At 34.4% G+C, this 16,510-nt stretch overlaps 1 protein-coding gene and 1 pseudogene across 1 annotated transcript; both read left to right on the top strand.

Annotated features, from left to right (window-relative positions):
• Positions 1-320: 320 nt before the first annotated feature.
• On the top strand, positions 321-6,349 carry LOC147397963 (homocysteine S-methyltransferase 1-like; the record flags this gene model as incomplete). Its single annotated transcript, XM_086448893.1, has 8 exons — positions 321-381; positions 1,251-1,325; positions 2,415-2,626; positions 3,363-3,419; positions 3,917-4,122; positions 4,644-4,773; positions 5,693-5,893; positions 6,066-6,349. Coding segments are annotated over 8 exons (975 nt in total), but the record flags the coding sequence as incomplete, so codon positions are not given.
• Positions 6,350-9,861: 3,512 nt separating this feature from the next.
• LOC147397962 (pentatricopeptide repeat-containing protein At1g50270-like) lies at positions 9,862-12,653 on the top strand (annotated as a pseudogene).
• The last annotated feature ends 3,857 nt before the right edge of the window (positions 12,654-16,510 follow it).

Here is a 16,510-nt window from a genome sequence, read left to right as displayed (position 1 = left end):
ATCTCGGATTTTAAAGAAAGATACTAGGGTTTTGAATCTGTAGTCAGACGCAATCAGATTTCGATTTGTGATGTTTAAGGTTGTTTCGATTTGGTCTGAACTCGAGAAGAAGATTAAAGTGATTTCGATTTGGTTTGAACTCAATGAATTCTGATTTTGATTTCGTTTGAACTCGATTTGGTCTGGACTGGAGAAGAAGATTAAAGTGATTTCCTTTTGGTCCAATTTCGATTTGGTCCGAACTGGAGAAGAAGATTAAAGTGATTTCGTGTTGCGAGTTTTAGGGCTTTGTTCGATCTCCCCCTTTCAAATCATTTTAACTTACCTTCGATCTTTCGAATTTGAAGCGAGTTTCTGCTGGGTTTGTAATCGAATATTCAGGTATGTTAAAGCTTTTGATCGAATCTCAGATTTTCCTTAATAATTTTAGAGTTTCATAGATTTTCTTTATTTCAGATATAAAGAAATTGTTGTGGTGTAATTAAGTGCTACTTTGATTCCAAATTCATGAAATTGTTTTTGAATTTAATTTACGAAACATTCTTTCAACCTCCAATATATAATTGAAGTATAATGAAGAAAGAACTCTGATAAGGATGATCAATATAATTGAGTGTAATAAACAATGATGATTGTTGGTCAGTAGGATTTTTAGAAGATAAGGCTGATCAACATTATTGAGTGTAATCATACAGAGGCTTGTCTGCTGCAACCCTGTGAAACACTCCACGTATGAACATATCTCCCAGGATATAAGATTACAAAAAAAGACTACACAGATGAGATATTTTTTTTTTTTTACTTTGCATGAAAGAAAAGCAACAAAGAAGAGTGATGGATGACAAGAGAAGAGCTATACCATACTTTATTCTAACCATCACAGTTAATAAACATACTCCATTATCCTAGGATTATGGTTGCAGTAGGGTTCATGCTATGATTTCCTTTAATTGCAAAAATAAATTTATTGCTAGATTTTGAGGACATCTTTTAATTGCATAGGGCATGATTTGGCAAGTAGCATGTATTGAAGAAATCCCTAGAATGTTGTGTAGCCCTTTAAGTGTTCTTAAGAAACATCACAATAAGTTTTCCCTTCCTAATTCTTTCATTTTGAGTAGAAGTAAATACCATTCTATCAGAGTTATGTGCTTGAAATTGATATTTTCTTCATATTTGAGGCGTGCATTCGTTATAGATTGTAAATGAATGTTTCATGTTTATGATAAAAGATATATGTTCTTGTTTAGGTCCCCAAGGGCCACAACTACAGAAGGTGCTGGAAAGGTTGACTGGACTACATACTGCACCAAACGTTATTATTGGTGAGCTAATTCTTTATACTTTCACCTTGCCATCACATATTATGAATAACCTTCACTTTTGAACATGGATCATATTGATTCCAGTTAAGCTTTTTATTTTCGTTTCTAAACAAACAGAAACATGCATCAACCACGTAGATGTCATATTTTCCAATTCCAAAAAGTCTAAAAATTTCTGATCATGCATATCTGCTAAAGGAACTTTGCCTAACTTTTTGTTTTTGGAAGGCTGTGAAACTAAGGGACCATAAAGCTTAGTTTTATTCCATGATACACATTGAACTTCCTCAGTCATAGTTAAGATATAGTTGTGAGTTTGTTTTTCTTAAAAAAAAAAACTTTATTAAGTTGTTTTCTTCACTCAAAGGGCAATACAGTAATGATTGCAATTTTCTATTATTGAATAAAATAGAGAAAAGTGGGATTTATTTGTTAATCCCTTCCCTAATTTCACTAGTCTTCCTCTCTTATCATTTTTTCTCAAATCATTTCCTTAGAAGTGGTGCCATGGCAGTTATCCTAGTTGAAGAGGTTAGGACTTCATGGCTCCCAACTCATTAACTTTACGTGCAATAATCCCCAAGAAGACTTAGGTGCCAACTTTTAAGTTGGTTAAGTTTGCAAGTGTTAATATCATAGACTGGCTGGTGAGTGATTCTCTAATTACTAGTCTTGTGAGTGAAATAAAGCCTGAGGTAGAATCACCCTATGTTCCTTTGACCTGTTTGGTCATTCCTGCACATTGAGTCTTGGGAAAAAACCTATTCAAGCCCTTGTCTCAGATATTTGTAGTTCGGGGCAACCTCTCTATGCTCCTATTGAAGCTTCAATGGTCTGAGGTGAAACTCTGTAGTCCAGTGACTCTGTTCTATCTTCCGAATGCTGGTCTTAGGTAAAACTCTTAAATAACTTGTGCTCAAGTTAAGAGTATGGCATGCAACTCTTTTAGGCTTTGGGAAGGTTGAATTTTGGGCATATGTGCACTTGCTCAAAATGAGCAAATGAATTGGCTCGAGGAGGAAGTAAGTGTCCATTGTGTCCTGCGCTGATCGTATTTGTCTATTTGATTAGAGGTAACTGTCACAACAGGCTGTGGCGTAGGGTGCACCTTATCTAACCAAATAGGCGGCTCAACCTCGTCCGGGCTTGAGAAGATTGGGCTTGTTAGCCAAGAATCGATATTGTTAGCAACTACTATAAAAGGGAACATTGGGTTTGGTAAGGCGAATGCAACAGATGCCAAAATCAGGACTGCTATTGAGCTTGCCAATGCTGCAAAGTTCATCGACAAGTTACCAAAGGTGACATGAAACCATTTTTATTTGTGAATTAAAGCTTTGTGCGAGGCTGACATGGTTGCATCTTTTAGTTCTGACTTGGATGAGTGCTAAAGACATTAAAGCTCCAGCCTATTACATGACCAAATAACATTTAAAATCTTGATTAAGCACGATGTTTAGTCAAAAAGATAAAATGATTTCCCTATACAATCAGTTTCTTTTTTTCACAACTTTGACTTTACGGATAAGATCCTATAGCATTATCATTTTCACCATCAAAATCTTATCTTAAGGGAATTTCATCGCATGATATCAGTCTGCACATGTAATGTACACAGTTTCTTTTGCATAAGCAAATAAATGTGTCCCTACACAATATAGAATGTCTGCGACATCATAATTATCAACACCAATATCACCAATCAAGCATAGCCAGGAATCCCATATAAGCCCTAGAAATGATTCAAAAATTAGATAAAGAGATAAACCTAGACCTACTAAGACTCACCAAAATTCAACCCATTCCAAAACTTCGAACCCCATCAAAACAAGTTCAGAAACGTAAAACATCCAATTTTTTTGTAAACCAATTTTGATGGAGTTCGAAGTTTTGGAATAGGCTGAATTTTGGTGAGATGATCTCCTTGTCACAATGACCATCCTCACCAAAAATCAGCTCATTCAGGTGAGTTTTGGTTTTTGTTATGTTATTGATCAAATTCAAACTTTATTTTTATTTTTATTCATTTATTGCTAGGTTCACTTGGAATATCTTGAGGCTGATGCCGATATATTAGTAACTTCATCATATCAGGTATGTACTTAATCTCAAAATATACATTTACTCATTTGAATGCTCATTGTTCTATAGCAATGATATTTGAAAGTACAATTATAATGTATTGGTTAGGTTCTTATCAGGGTCCAATAGAGGCCATAGACAAGGGTTTTAAGTCTACATGGTCTATTGTTCTACAACTGGACCAAATTGAATAGAGAAACAAGACTTGTTCAGCTCACCCCAAATTTTTGTGATAGTCCTTTGATTATGATCTTTGTTCTACAAATTTTCTGGATACTTCTGTCAGTCTTTGAATCATTCAAGTTGTGTTTACTTGATTTTGTTTGAGGATCTTTACCAATGGAATACTAATGTTTTTTTTTTTGTTTTGGTAAATTCTTGAGAAATGTATTTTCCACCTCTAATTGTAAACTAAAAAAATCTCATGACAATAATTTCAATTTGGACTTGGCATGTAATCGTTTTACTGGGAATTTCACATTGCCAAACCTTTTGTTCTGATTTCGCAGGCAACGATTCCAGGATTTTTATCCAAAGGCCTATCTATTAAAGAAGGGGAAACATTACTACAAAAAAGTGTCAAATTGGCTCTTGAAGCCCGTGATGGGTTCTGGGATGTGATGGAAAAGATTCCTGAACATAGGTATAACCGTGCTTTAGTTGCAGCATCTATTGGAAGCTATGGAGCTTATCTTGCAGATGGTTCTGAATACAGGTCTGTGTTGATCCCTTCTTCAAACTTGTGGGTTCATAAACACTATTCATGTTATTCATATCTTACAGCAACTTCAAACAACCTGTTTACTAAAATCAACTTTCTTCAAGAACTGCTATTGGCTCCCCAACTTTTAGTTACTACACTCCAATTAAAAATAAAGAAAATAAGTCATTGGTTGGGAATGAGTAATAGTTGGGGTGCCAATAGAAGTTCCCTCCCTTCCTTTTTTTTTTTTTTTTAAGGCTAGGTTTCTATTTTTTGGGTTTAGGATTTTGTATGAGCCCAAATCATAGTTGTAAACAACTATTGAAATTGTTTGAATGAGTGTTATAATGTTGAGATTATAATTTGAGCCAAACCTCTGTAATGTTTTGTGCTTTAATCTTTAATTGCTGTGTGAGACATAATTTAGGAAATTGGGGTGTGATAAGTAAAAGTTGGGGTGCAATTTTTTTTCTTTTTCTTTTTTTCAAACTGCATCTAAGCTTATGCAACATGCTCGTCTCTTATGCTTCTAGTGGATGTTATGGACCGGATGTGAACTTGGATAAGCTGAAGGATTTCCATAGACGACGATTGCAAGTCCTTGTGGAAGCAGGTCCAGATTTGCTAGCCTTTGAGACCATACCCAATAAACTTGAAGCTCAGGTTTGCTCTTCCAACAGCTATCGTTTGTATATTTCTTTGGTCTCCAGTAGATACAAAATGATTATTTTCTTAAATTATTTGCTCCATATATGTTTCAAAGTTGAAAAAACTACTTTAGACAGATTCTTTTTTCTCCTTTATCCTCTTAATTAATTAAACCTTTTATCTTGTCATCATTGCAAGTGTCCTCATATATCATTATCCCTTTTAGCTTGATGTGATACACACTTATCAGAGTGACTTGTTTTTCTCAACCATCTTGCACTATGTTTATGTTTTGGACCAATCAATATTCTGTTACTTTTGGCCCTCTATTTTCCTTCCTCTTTTATTTTGAGATTATCTATTCATAGTTTCTTATAAGAAGTGGAGCTCTTATTTGAGTGAATGTAAGCAAATATGTTTTATTGTCTCAACTAAAAAGATCAACTCACATCTAGGATCAGCTAGAACTCCCTTATGAGAAACTCTGATGAAATAATTGAGGCTCTGCATTGTCGCAACTTAAGCTTTAACCAATATTAATGCATTCCTGGCGTGCTTTGTGCAAGACTACACATAATACTTGTGACTCTCTACTAATAATGATGATAAATGGGATGTGGAAATTTCTTGCCCTTCATTTGCTTTATTTTTGTATGAGAAATGAAATCATTTAACCTTTAACCAAATAAAATTCTGCACATTCCTATGCTCTACAGTAATGAGTCAGGACGGCTCCAAATTTTGCTTAGTTTCCTCAATCAATTCCTATGTTCTTGAAAAAAATATCAGGAGTATTATAAAAAGTGTGTGAAACCTAGCCCCGCATGGGGTGCTGCATTTGTAATTGTCTTAGCTTTAAATCAATATTTTGGCAACTGTATGGTTTTTTCGAACTTCATTTGTTATTATTTTGATTTCGGGAGAGCTACCACAGGCCTGCATTGAACTGCTTGATGAAGAAAACATTCAAATTCCATCTTGGATTTGCTTCAGCTCTGTGGAGGGTAAGAATGCTGCCTCAGGAGAGAGCTTCAAGGAATGCCTTGATGTAATAAACAAAAGTGACAAAGTGAATATAGTTGGAGTAAATTGCACACCTCCTCATTTCATAGAAGGCATCTGCAAATTTAGAGAGGTAACTGAATTTAAATTCTATATCGTTTGGAAGTAATTGAAATCAGATCAAAGTGTTTATTTGTAGTCTGTTTTTTTTCTTTTTAACAAGAGTTCTGGTTGTAAGAAACCATATGTTTTAAGTCTTGTGAGAACCAAATTCTGTATTAATGCAAGATTAATCAATATTGAAGGTTATTGGAGAACCAAATGGAGCAGAGTCGTAAAGCAGAGAGGGAGATGATTAGTATCTCACAAGAAACAGGGCTGATTATAGATATGAACACTGATCTTGGAGAAGAACCATCTACTTCGGTTGGACCAGTTGATCTTGATTGTATTTGGAATTATTGAAAATTTTTATAAAAGTAGAAGAAGAAAATAAGAGCTTCAGTTACCATTAATGTTTAAAATAGATGGTGTGTATAATTTTTATGGATTGAAATAAGATCAAATTAAATATTTAATCTTACATCTCAAGGAAAAAATCTATGGCCCACTGCCAAGTCAGCATAGAATTGTGAGCAGTGTGGAACGAAGTCAGTTTAGAACAACTTTATTTTCAAATTATGAAATCACAATTTATTAATTATAAATTGATATAAACGACTGCCATTAATTAGTTGTTTTTCCCGACTGTCTAGAACCGTCGTTTTTTCCAATGGACTAAAGCCGTTATTTTTTTCGACGGTCGTTTTGACGGACTAAAGCCGTTGTTGTTTTCGACGGTCATTTTGACAGACTAAAGCCGTCGTTGTTTTCGACTTTCTTTGACAGTCACTTTCTAATTGCGACTCCTTTTTAAACGACTGCACAAACCGTTTTTGTTAAAAATGACTGTTCAAGACAGTCGTTTATCTCTCAATATGACGTAGTGTCACAATCAACATTGCTACAATATATGTTATTTATTTTTTACCAAGGGAGTGATGGAAGTGTCTGAATGTGTGATTACTTCTTTTTAAATGATTAGAATGCTATCCAAGGATTGGCCTACCCAGCCATTGCTCGAAGTCAACCCGCCCTGTTTATCAAGAAGCCTTAGAGTGGGGTTACGGAATGAGCCATAAAGCCTTAATCTGATCTACGAGTACCCTCAGTTTCTTATTAGTTTCTCACTGACTTACATTACACTACTTTACTATACACTATACTATACTCTACTAGCTACATAAGCAACTGATGCACCCAAGGCATTCATTCCCCAAGCATCAGTTTCATCCATGGCTTCATCAATCGAATCTATACAAACTATATCCCCCAACTCATCTTTTTATTTTTATTTTTTTTTTGGAAATGCTTTCAACATGTTTAATTCAGAGCTTATATTAGCATCTGACATTACTACAAATATAAATTATTCTTGGAGTTATTGGTTACTCATGAGGCATTTTCAATTTCTTAAAAAATTATTTCTTTTATATCATAAAAGAAGCATATAACAATAAAATATTTTTTTTAATTGGTTCAAAAATTGAGGTGTATATTCAATTTTAAATAAGATCATGTGTAATTTAGTTAAATGGAATGCATGATTTTTATTAAAAAAATGTCTAAGTGATTGCAAAAAACTGTGTTAAGGTCGAGCCATAAATGTGTTTCCTCAAGATGTGCATGAAAATCATCTATGGTAATGTCTGCGCCTCCACATCAGTGAAGTGTCTAACACAGTGTCTTGCATAGTCACTCAAATCCTATTCTTTTATTTTATATATATATATATATATATATTATTTTTTTAATCATTAATGTTTAAAATAAAATACTCCAAGCTTTAACTGATTGTGTAGAGGGAGGGGGGGGGGGGGGGGGGGCTATTACTTTTTATGCCTATTATTTTGTACAAAAAACTATGATCTTAATGCTAGTCTATTGTTGCGTGGCCTTAACTCAGGTTTGTAGGACTAGGTTCCTTGTTTTCTCAAAACCACAAAGGTTTGCTTCAATGCTTCAAGAATTGAAGATAGTTGTGATCACTAGGACTATCACCTACCCGTTAATGATGGGACCTTGCATAGTTTAAGTTACACTGCTAAACGAATTATCTTCGTTTTAATTTTTTTTAGAATTTTCCTCTATGAAATCCTATTACATTCTCACCATTAATATCTTGTTTGTAAGTAAGGGGGAAAAATATATGAAACATGTGGTTCTTCACCATTAGATTTATAAAAATAACAAATTATAATTCTATGTAATGGAGACATTCGTGTGATTGTAAGTAAGATGGCAAAAATTTATAAAACGCTGTAGTTGTTCACCATTTTATTGCTAAAAATAATGAATTACCATTTTTGTAAAAGAGTCATATATCCACGTGGATCCACGCAAGCGCATTTTAAATTTATTATGAAGAAAATAATTAATAAAAAAGTCGTGATAAATTAACCTGTTTTTTTTTTGCACACTCACTTGACTCAATTTAGCGTATATACAAAGGTTAGGGATCTAGAACATTGTGTCGTATCTAACAAAGCTTAAGTGACATCCCAATTCATGTCACGTGGTATTTTTTTGGACCCACTAATCATATGGATATGTGGTCCATCTCTTGATGAACCTACATACCAAAAATCATAGTATTTGATAATTGATTTATGCTCTTGAAAAAGAGTTTGAATCCAATGATTCAAAATCATTCTTTAAGACAATGCTAAAATCAATGCACATTATCAATCAAACTGATATTTTGTGGGTAAATTCAACAAGAGATGGATCTCATATCCATACTGGCAATGAGTCCCATAAATATCACGTGGGTAATTTATATTGAATGTTTCTCCAACTTCAAAGCCATCTTATATCAAACGGTGCATGACTAAATCCACAATATTAGAAATATCTGGAGACCATTGCAATTTTTTTAGGAAAATGCTGGAATGACGTAAGGTGACAAAATGGCGCACGCACCTTTTAAAAATTCTCTGGAATGTTTTTCCAACTTAGCCATCTATATCACATAGATATCTCAGAATTGACACGTGGTATCTTAAGTAAGTAATTTAGAGATAAGGGATAGGGTTGTATGCCACGTGCTTAATTCAGATTATGAAGATGTAATATTATGTATCACGAGGAGTACAGTTCGACTACTCATTTCTGCCCTATAATAGAGAGCTTGTATTTGGATCTAAAGAAGGCCAAAAATAAGAAAAGAAGAAGAATAGGGATTGGATATGACAGCCATGAAGAGAACCATAAACATTTCTTTTAAGGATGTGTTTGATTACTGCATAGTGCTCTAAATATTTCCGTAAGGGAGTAAATCTAATGTGTGTTAATTAGAGAGAACCATGTAACAGTCCCACCAACCCATGGAGTACATTCATAGCCATCCTTAATTTTTTGGGGTAACTATCCCAATTATGGCTGGAAATCACCGTTAAAGCTTTCTATTTCAAGAATTTTTTATTTTTGAGATTTGGAGTTGCTGATATAATACATGAATTTATTTTTATTTATTTTTTATTTTTTTAGGATTGTTAATGCCAATTATGACTACAAATCACCATTAAAGCTTTTCTATTTCAAGAATTTTTTATTTTTGAGGCTTGGAGTTTGCTGATATAATACATGAATTTTTTTTTATTTTTTTTGAATTATTGATCCGAAAGACTTACCACCGTCTATACAAAAAGTTTTAGCGATGGGACCCATAACTCAATGATTGATATATATGAATGCTTGTTAATTTATTTAATTTTGAGTAATGCTGGGTTCACACAGTCTGGACACTGAGATTCTCACAGTTCTGACGTGGCTTATAATCCACGTCACCCATTTAATGAGTCAGCTGCCGCATCATATTTCAGCAGCCATGTCATTAATGAAACCTTTTAATTCTTCTCCTCTTCTTTCTCTCTCTCTCTCTCTGTTAAAACAACCAGAAACGCCTTCTCCTCTTCTCTCTCTCTGTTAAAACAATCAGAGACGATCATCTCTCCATCTCTTCCTCAAGACGATCATCTTTCCATCTCTTCCTCGATATGATGGAACACCATCGTATCTGCATGTTCACACCAACACAATTTCCTTACATCTCTCCATCTCTTCCTCGAGATGATCATCTTTGGTTCTCACCAACCAGACACCATCACCTTCAGATTAGTTCTCAAGGCCTGTTTCGAAACCAACAATTACCCACTCGCATTGCAAGTCCATGCTTACATGATAAAGCTCCTCGATTCAAACTTTCCAGACCTGATCACTAACACTTGTTGAGCGAATAATGAATTCGGATCGATAAAAAATGCGCGCCAAATATTCGACAAAATTATCCAGAGAGATGTTACTGCTTTTACTTCCATGATTATGGGTTACACCAGGGAAGGGAATTTGGACGAGGCGTTAAGGTTGTTCAAAACCATGATAGAGACAGAAAATTTCGCACCAAATGAATTTGCCTTCACTTGTGTTTTAACCGCTATCGCTGGTTGTCATTGTATATTCGAGGGAAAACAAGTCCATGCTCATATAGTAAAAGCATCGTGGTTGCGATCCAATGTGTTTGTTGGGACTGCGTTAATCAATACGTACACCAATTGCAATGTAGTGGACAGTGCTAAAAAAGGCTTTCTTCGAGATTTCCACACCAAATGTGGTATCATGGAATGCAATGATTGCTGGAAATTTTAGTGGTAAAGAAGTTCTGGACCTCTTTGGTACAATGCGTGACTCTGGCATGAGTCCTGATCATGTGACCTTTGCAACTGTTCTTCGGGCTTGTAGAGATGTTAGTCTGTCTTCAGTCCGGCAAATACATAGCCTGATCATTAAGACAATTGGGGTTGTAGTGGATCTATTTATTGGTTGTGCTCTTTTTGAGATATATGTAGATGAGGGATGTGTCCCTGATGCTCGGAAGGTTTTCGATGGCATTCGCAGAAAAGATATTACGGCTTTAATTTGGCAATTCAAGGGTACATGCGAAATGGGCATACAAATAAAGTGGTTAGCTTGTTTTATGAAGCCCTTCAGGTGGGTATGGAACTGAATGAAATAACTTTGACATCACTTTTGGTCCAAATTGGAGGTCTGTACCAAGATAAGCAATTGCATGCTCTAGTTACAAAGTTAGGTTTTCGTGGAACCAATTGTAGTGATGGTTCCAATATTGCTAGCTCATTGATCATGATGTAAACAGAGTTCCATTGTTTGGATGATGCAATATGGGTCTTTAACCAAATTCATTCCCCCTATCTAGTTTTGTGGACTTCAATGATATCCAGTTTTTCACGGAACGGTGAAAGCCTAGAGGCACTTGAACTCTACATACTCATGTTGTTGGAAGGACTAGCTAAGCCTCCAAACTATTACACATTCTCCAGTGTATTGCATTCATGTGCGAGTCTTGCTGTAGTGGAAGATGGGAGACAGATTCATGCTCAGATAATTAAGTCGAATCCCAATGTTGGATCCGATGTATTTGTTATCAGTGCCCTAGTAGACTTGTATACTAAGTCTGGCTGCATCAAGGAAGCGAGAAGACTCTTTGATAGTATGCCAGGACGGGACATAGCCACGTGGAATGCCATGATTGCCGGCCTAGCACAACATGGGTATGCTCAAACAGCCATTGAAACCTTCCAAGAATTACAAAATACACCAACTATAGAGCCCAACCATATCACATTTGTAGTTGTCCTCTCTGCTTGCAGTCACAGCGGCCTCATGGAAGAGGGGTATCAATATTTCAAACTAATCAAGGAACCCACAATCGATCACTATGCATGTTTAATTGATATCCTAGGAAGGGAAGGACGTCTGGAAGAAGCATTGAGCATAGTAGAAGAAATGCCATATGAGCCAAATGAAATTATATGGTCATCATTGCTTACAGCAAGTGCAACTCATGGTAACATAGATGTTGGTGAGTATTCAGCCAATCATCTTTGGAAGTTGAATCCAAAAGATCTGGGAACTTATATTGCTCTTTCAAATATTTATGCTGCCGCGGGTAGATGGGAGGATGTAAATAAGATTAGGAAGTTGATGAAGGATCGAGGACTAATGAAAAATCCCGGCCTCAGTTGGCTAAGGGTAGATGGAAGGACTTTTGTTTTCCTTGCAGCAAACAACAAAAGTAGCAAAATTAAATCGATTTTTGCTCCTCAGATGTATGAAGGCCTATGAGAGAAAAACATGGAAAGTTGAATGTGAACATGTTCCTTCATCCTCCTTTGATAAGGGAGGTTGTGGATTCTAATCTTGTCAAGAGCAATTTGTGGTCATGGGTTTGAGCTTTACAATGGACATGATATTGGTGCTTTATTCTTGAAGACACTTAAGCTAGACATGACATATTTTATGGAGCATCCTTGTGGATTTTCAGTAGTGGTTGCTAGTATGCATGTTTCATTGACATAGTCAGTGCTTCTGAATATATATTTTTTTGGAGATATTGGAGTAGCTAGCTTATGGTACAGGATGCCACAAACCGGATGAAGGGCTTCTTCCTGACATCCAAATAACTTATCAACAACGTTGTTGGGTTTGAAGATTCAAGGTGGCACACTTAATGTACAAACGGAAAAGCTCTGCAAAGTATACAACTATATGTAAATTGCAATGCAAAGGGAATAACAATTGAGGTGTGTGTATTATGACTACTATTGTGTACAATCAAAGAGATGCTATACATTTTTTTTCCCATCCAGAGTACAAGGACATAACCGATTAATCCCTGTAATAGCATCTTGATATTAATCAGGAATCCTTTTTCATTCCATTTACTATTTTGACATTGACAAATGATAAACTGAATCTTGACGTGCACAAAACCATAGATCTTTTTCCTTGTGTATCCCAAAGAAAAAGATCTATGGTTTTGTGCACTGCCACATCAAGAGAGTCATGTTGTCGCGACTGTTGACATTTTATTTAAGAAAATGATAAATAATCTCTTTCCAAAAACCCAACAAAGATAGGCTTTACCACCATTTGTCATGTTCATAATAAACCAATAAGACAACTTGTGAGGGACGCTCCATTGGTGGGATGACCTGGGACTTGGGTTTTAAATGATCATACCATTTACCATATCATTTTCTCCTCCACATTCACACTTGGATTTTGGTTCTACCAGATGAGGAAAAAGCTCTGAGCTTGAAAGAGACTGATCAACAAAGTATCTTTGCCAGATGAATGTATCATCCATTTTATTCTTTCTTTATTCCATATCTCTAGTTGTGTTGCATAAAATTTTGTTAATTTGTTAGTTATTTAAAAAATAAAAAAAGAAAAACGTAAAACGGCTCAAGTGTAGTTATCAAAATACCCTTCATCTTTACTCAAGTTTTCAACCAAACTTAACCTTAAAAAATGAAATGAGATTACTAAAATAACTATCAGCTCTATCAAAATACTCTTCATCTTCTAAAATACCCTTCATTTTTACCAAAATACCCTTCATCTTTAATCAAATTTTCAACCAAAATTAACCTTAAAAAATAAAAGAAAATTACCAAAATACTCTTCATTGTTACCAAAATACCTTTCATCTTTACCAAAATACCCTTCATTAATATAAATTACCAAAATACCCTTCATCTTTACCAAAATACCTTCATATTTAATCAAATTTCCAACCAAATTTAAACTTACAAAATAAAAGAAAATTACCAAAATACGCTCAATCTTTAATCAAATTTTCAACCAAACTTAACCTTGAAATATAAAAGGAAATTGTCCTTCGTCTTTACCAAAATACTAATAATTTTCCAAAATATCATTCATCTTTGCCAAAATACCCTTTATCTTTAATCAAATCTTTAACCAAACCTAACCTTAAAAAATAAAAGGGCATTATTAAAATACCTTTTATCTTTACGAAAATATCCTTCATCTTTACTATCAAGACCAAAAGCAATTCATCATCACTACTTTATTACCAAAATACTCTTCATCTTTACATGGATACTGGATTGTGTATTATGTAAGTATTTTTTTTATCTGAAAATTTTCATATGTTCATTTTCAAGAGGAGATGCTATCAAACTTTCAATAGAATTATAAAATTCATAAATTTATTTAAATTGAAAATAATAATTTTTATAATTTTTTAATATATATAGTGTAATTACATATTTATTAAGGTATTCTGCTCAATTTTGGTGCATTATCAATATTAAGGGTATTCTGGTAATTTTACTAGAATCCAACAATAAAAAATTGTCAAACAAACATTAATTTCTAGCTTATATACTTTTGTAATGAACAAACTTCTGTTGGATGTGACTTCTCAGGCTCTAAATTTTTGCTTCTTCCATAAGCCAACTTTTGGAGTTGGAACTGGAGCTGACTTCTATAAAGAACATACCCTAAACTTATCTAAGATAATCTTGCTTAGGCTTCATCAACATCTCTAATAGAGGTTTAGCTACAAATCATAGCAAGAATAATACAAGCAAAATAAAAATAAAAATAATAAGAGAAGAGAGTGGGAAGAAAGTGAAGCTCCTTTTATTAATCTTGGCTTAGAACTGACAGAGTACTCCTTCTATTTACAAAGCTTGAACATAAAATAAACTAGAACTCTAAAAATTTAAAAATAGAAGAAAGGATGTAGAAGAAGATAGGAGAGGATAACCTTAGAAGAGATGAGATATTTTGACTCTGGTCTGATAGAGACTAGATTATGATTTCTTTATGATTCGGAACACTTTTGTGTTTTATAAAGAGTCTAAATTCTATTCCGTTACATCACAAATCATGTTGCCTTAACATTGCACAAATCTCGAGAAAAAATTAATCAAAATCACCATGCCGCTCAAGGGGTTTTTGGCACCGCCGTTAGTGTAGGCCCAATGAATCTGAATTTTGGTCCATAGTCTTGTCTTGGGTCCTAGATTACAATGTTCTTCTTAGATTTTAATTGTTTAATTTTGAATTAAATTTTAAGTTTTAATTGTTTAATTTTTAAATTTGAGTTTGAATTGTTTGGAATTGTTTTATTTGAATTGTTCGATTTTTTAATTTGAATTTTATTTCTTAGTTTAAATTGGGTTTTTTATTAGGTTTGATTTTTGTTACATTTTCCTAACGATCGAGGTCTCTAAGTTGAGTTTGGAGGTCGAGGGGCATTTTGGTCATTTTTATGATTTTTGTAAATTTATACGAATTTTAACGTGAGGTTTCTTTCAGTTACAACGTGATTATTTCTATGTTTTAAAGTCGTATTTTCCTAGCGTGACGAAGTCTCTAGGTTATCGAACTGTGTAGCGAACCTAAGCGTACGTGTTTACTAAATCGAGTATAAGGTGTAGCGGTCCTAAGCGTGCGTAAATTTCTATGTCGAGTTGTAACGAGTAGGGGAGATGAAAAAATTGAAAATGGAGGAAATCAAGAATAGCACTCACAAGCCTTCGAGTTCTTTACGATCATCATTAGGAATTCACGGTAACCGGGGTGACGAATTGTCGAATTAGGCAGATGCAAAAATGGGGTGTCTACAGTTTTCAACTCGCCCATCCAACACTCATGAATTGTATTATCATTTTCAAACTTTCAGATTGAACCTCATCCAACGGCCTCAGATGAAACATGGATGCAACTCAAAGAAAAGAATTGTTTTTTTTTTTCCTTTTTTTTTTATAAAATATATGGTTGGAAAAGTATCGAAGACAAAATTCGAATGGACGAAAACCTTTCTGATCCATGGCTTTCACAATGAAAGTGAGGTCCGAAATCCGATCGAATGAGCCTTTATACAGTCCTGTTAACTTCAACATTAAACGCTACAGCAACAGCCCCAACACTGTTGAGTCCAATCGGTCGATTATTCCCAACAAATGATGAATTAAATTTGGGTTCTTGCTGACAAATTAAACTCGAAGGTAGATTTTCAGAAAATAAAACAACATGAATTAATTTTCTTTTTAAAAAAAAGAACCCTTTTTTTTTCTAATCTTGAGATCCCATCACCAAACAAAACGTTAATCTCCAACCCTTTCTTTGAAGAAATTCGTCGAACATACCCATTATTTTCGTCGAACCTACCCAATGTTACAGCGATTCAAAAGCAGCTAGCAACTGGAGAATCCGCCCATAGCTCTAAAATCGATCGGGCTGGTTTTGGACTGAGAGACAGAATCGGTCTCTGGTGTTGAAAACGATGGGACAGACTTGAAAACTGATTATTTCTCTCTTAAAAACAAATCGATTCGATTGATGGCTCTATACCGATTGGGCTGATTTCGTATCGAGAGGGTAAAGAGACATAATCGATCTCTGTTGAACGATTTAGAGAATTGGGTATAAAAACAATGGAGAAGATGATGTATAAAATAAAGAGAATGATTTTATTTGTGGCACACCAAACCCACCAGCACCTTTTGTTGTTAAGGTGGTGTGCAGATTAAAAAACGCCATATTATTCATGACACACCAAACCCTCCAGCACGTAGAAGGGTGCAACGTACACCTTTAAACAAAAATTTATTTTTATGTTGTTTTTTTTTTATTTTTTATTTTTTTTAAATATTTAAGGATAGAACCTTAAAACAAAACAAAAGAACAAAAAAAAAACATAAATGAATAGAATTTCATGATTTATTAATCAATACCCCGTCCTCAATTAAACCTCTTGATTTCTTTAATCACTTAGGATCATTTGAAATAACCCTCGATCAAGCCATAGAAA

This window comes from Akebia trifoliata, chromosome 7, assembly GCF_017979445.1.
Source record: "Akebia trifoliata isolate Shusen 1 chromosome 7, ASM1797944v1, whole genome shotgun sequence".
In the NCBI taxonomy this organism is placed as follows: Eukaryota; Viridiplantae; Streptophyta; class Magnoliopsida; order Ranunculales; family Lardizabalaceae; genus Akebia; species Akebia trifoliata.
This window is presented reverse-complemented; position numbering and strand designations above follow the sequence as displayed.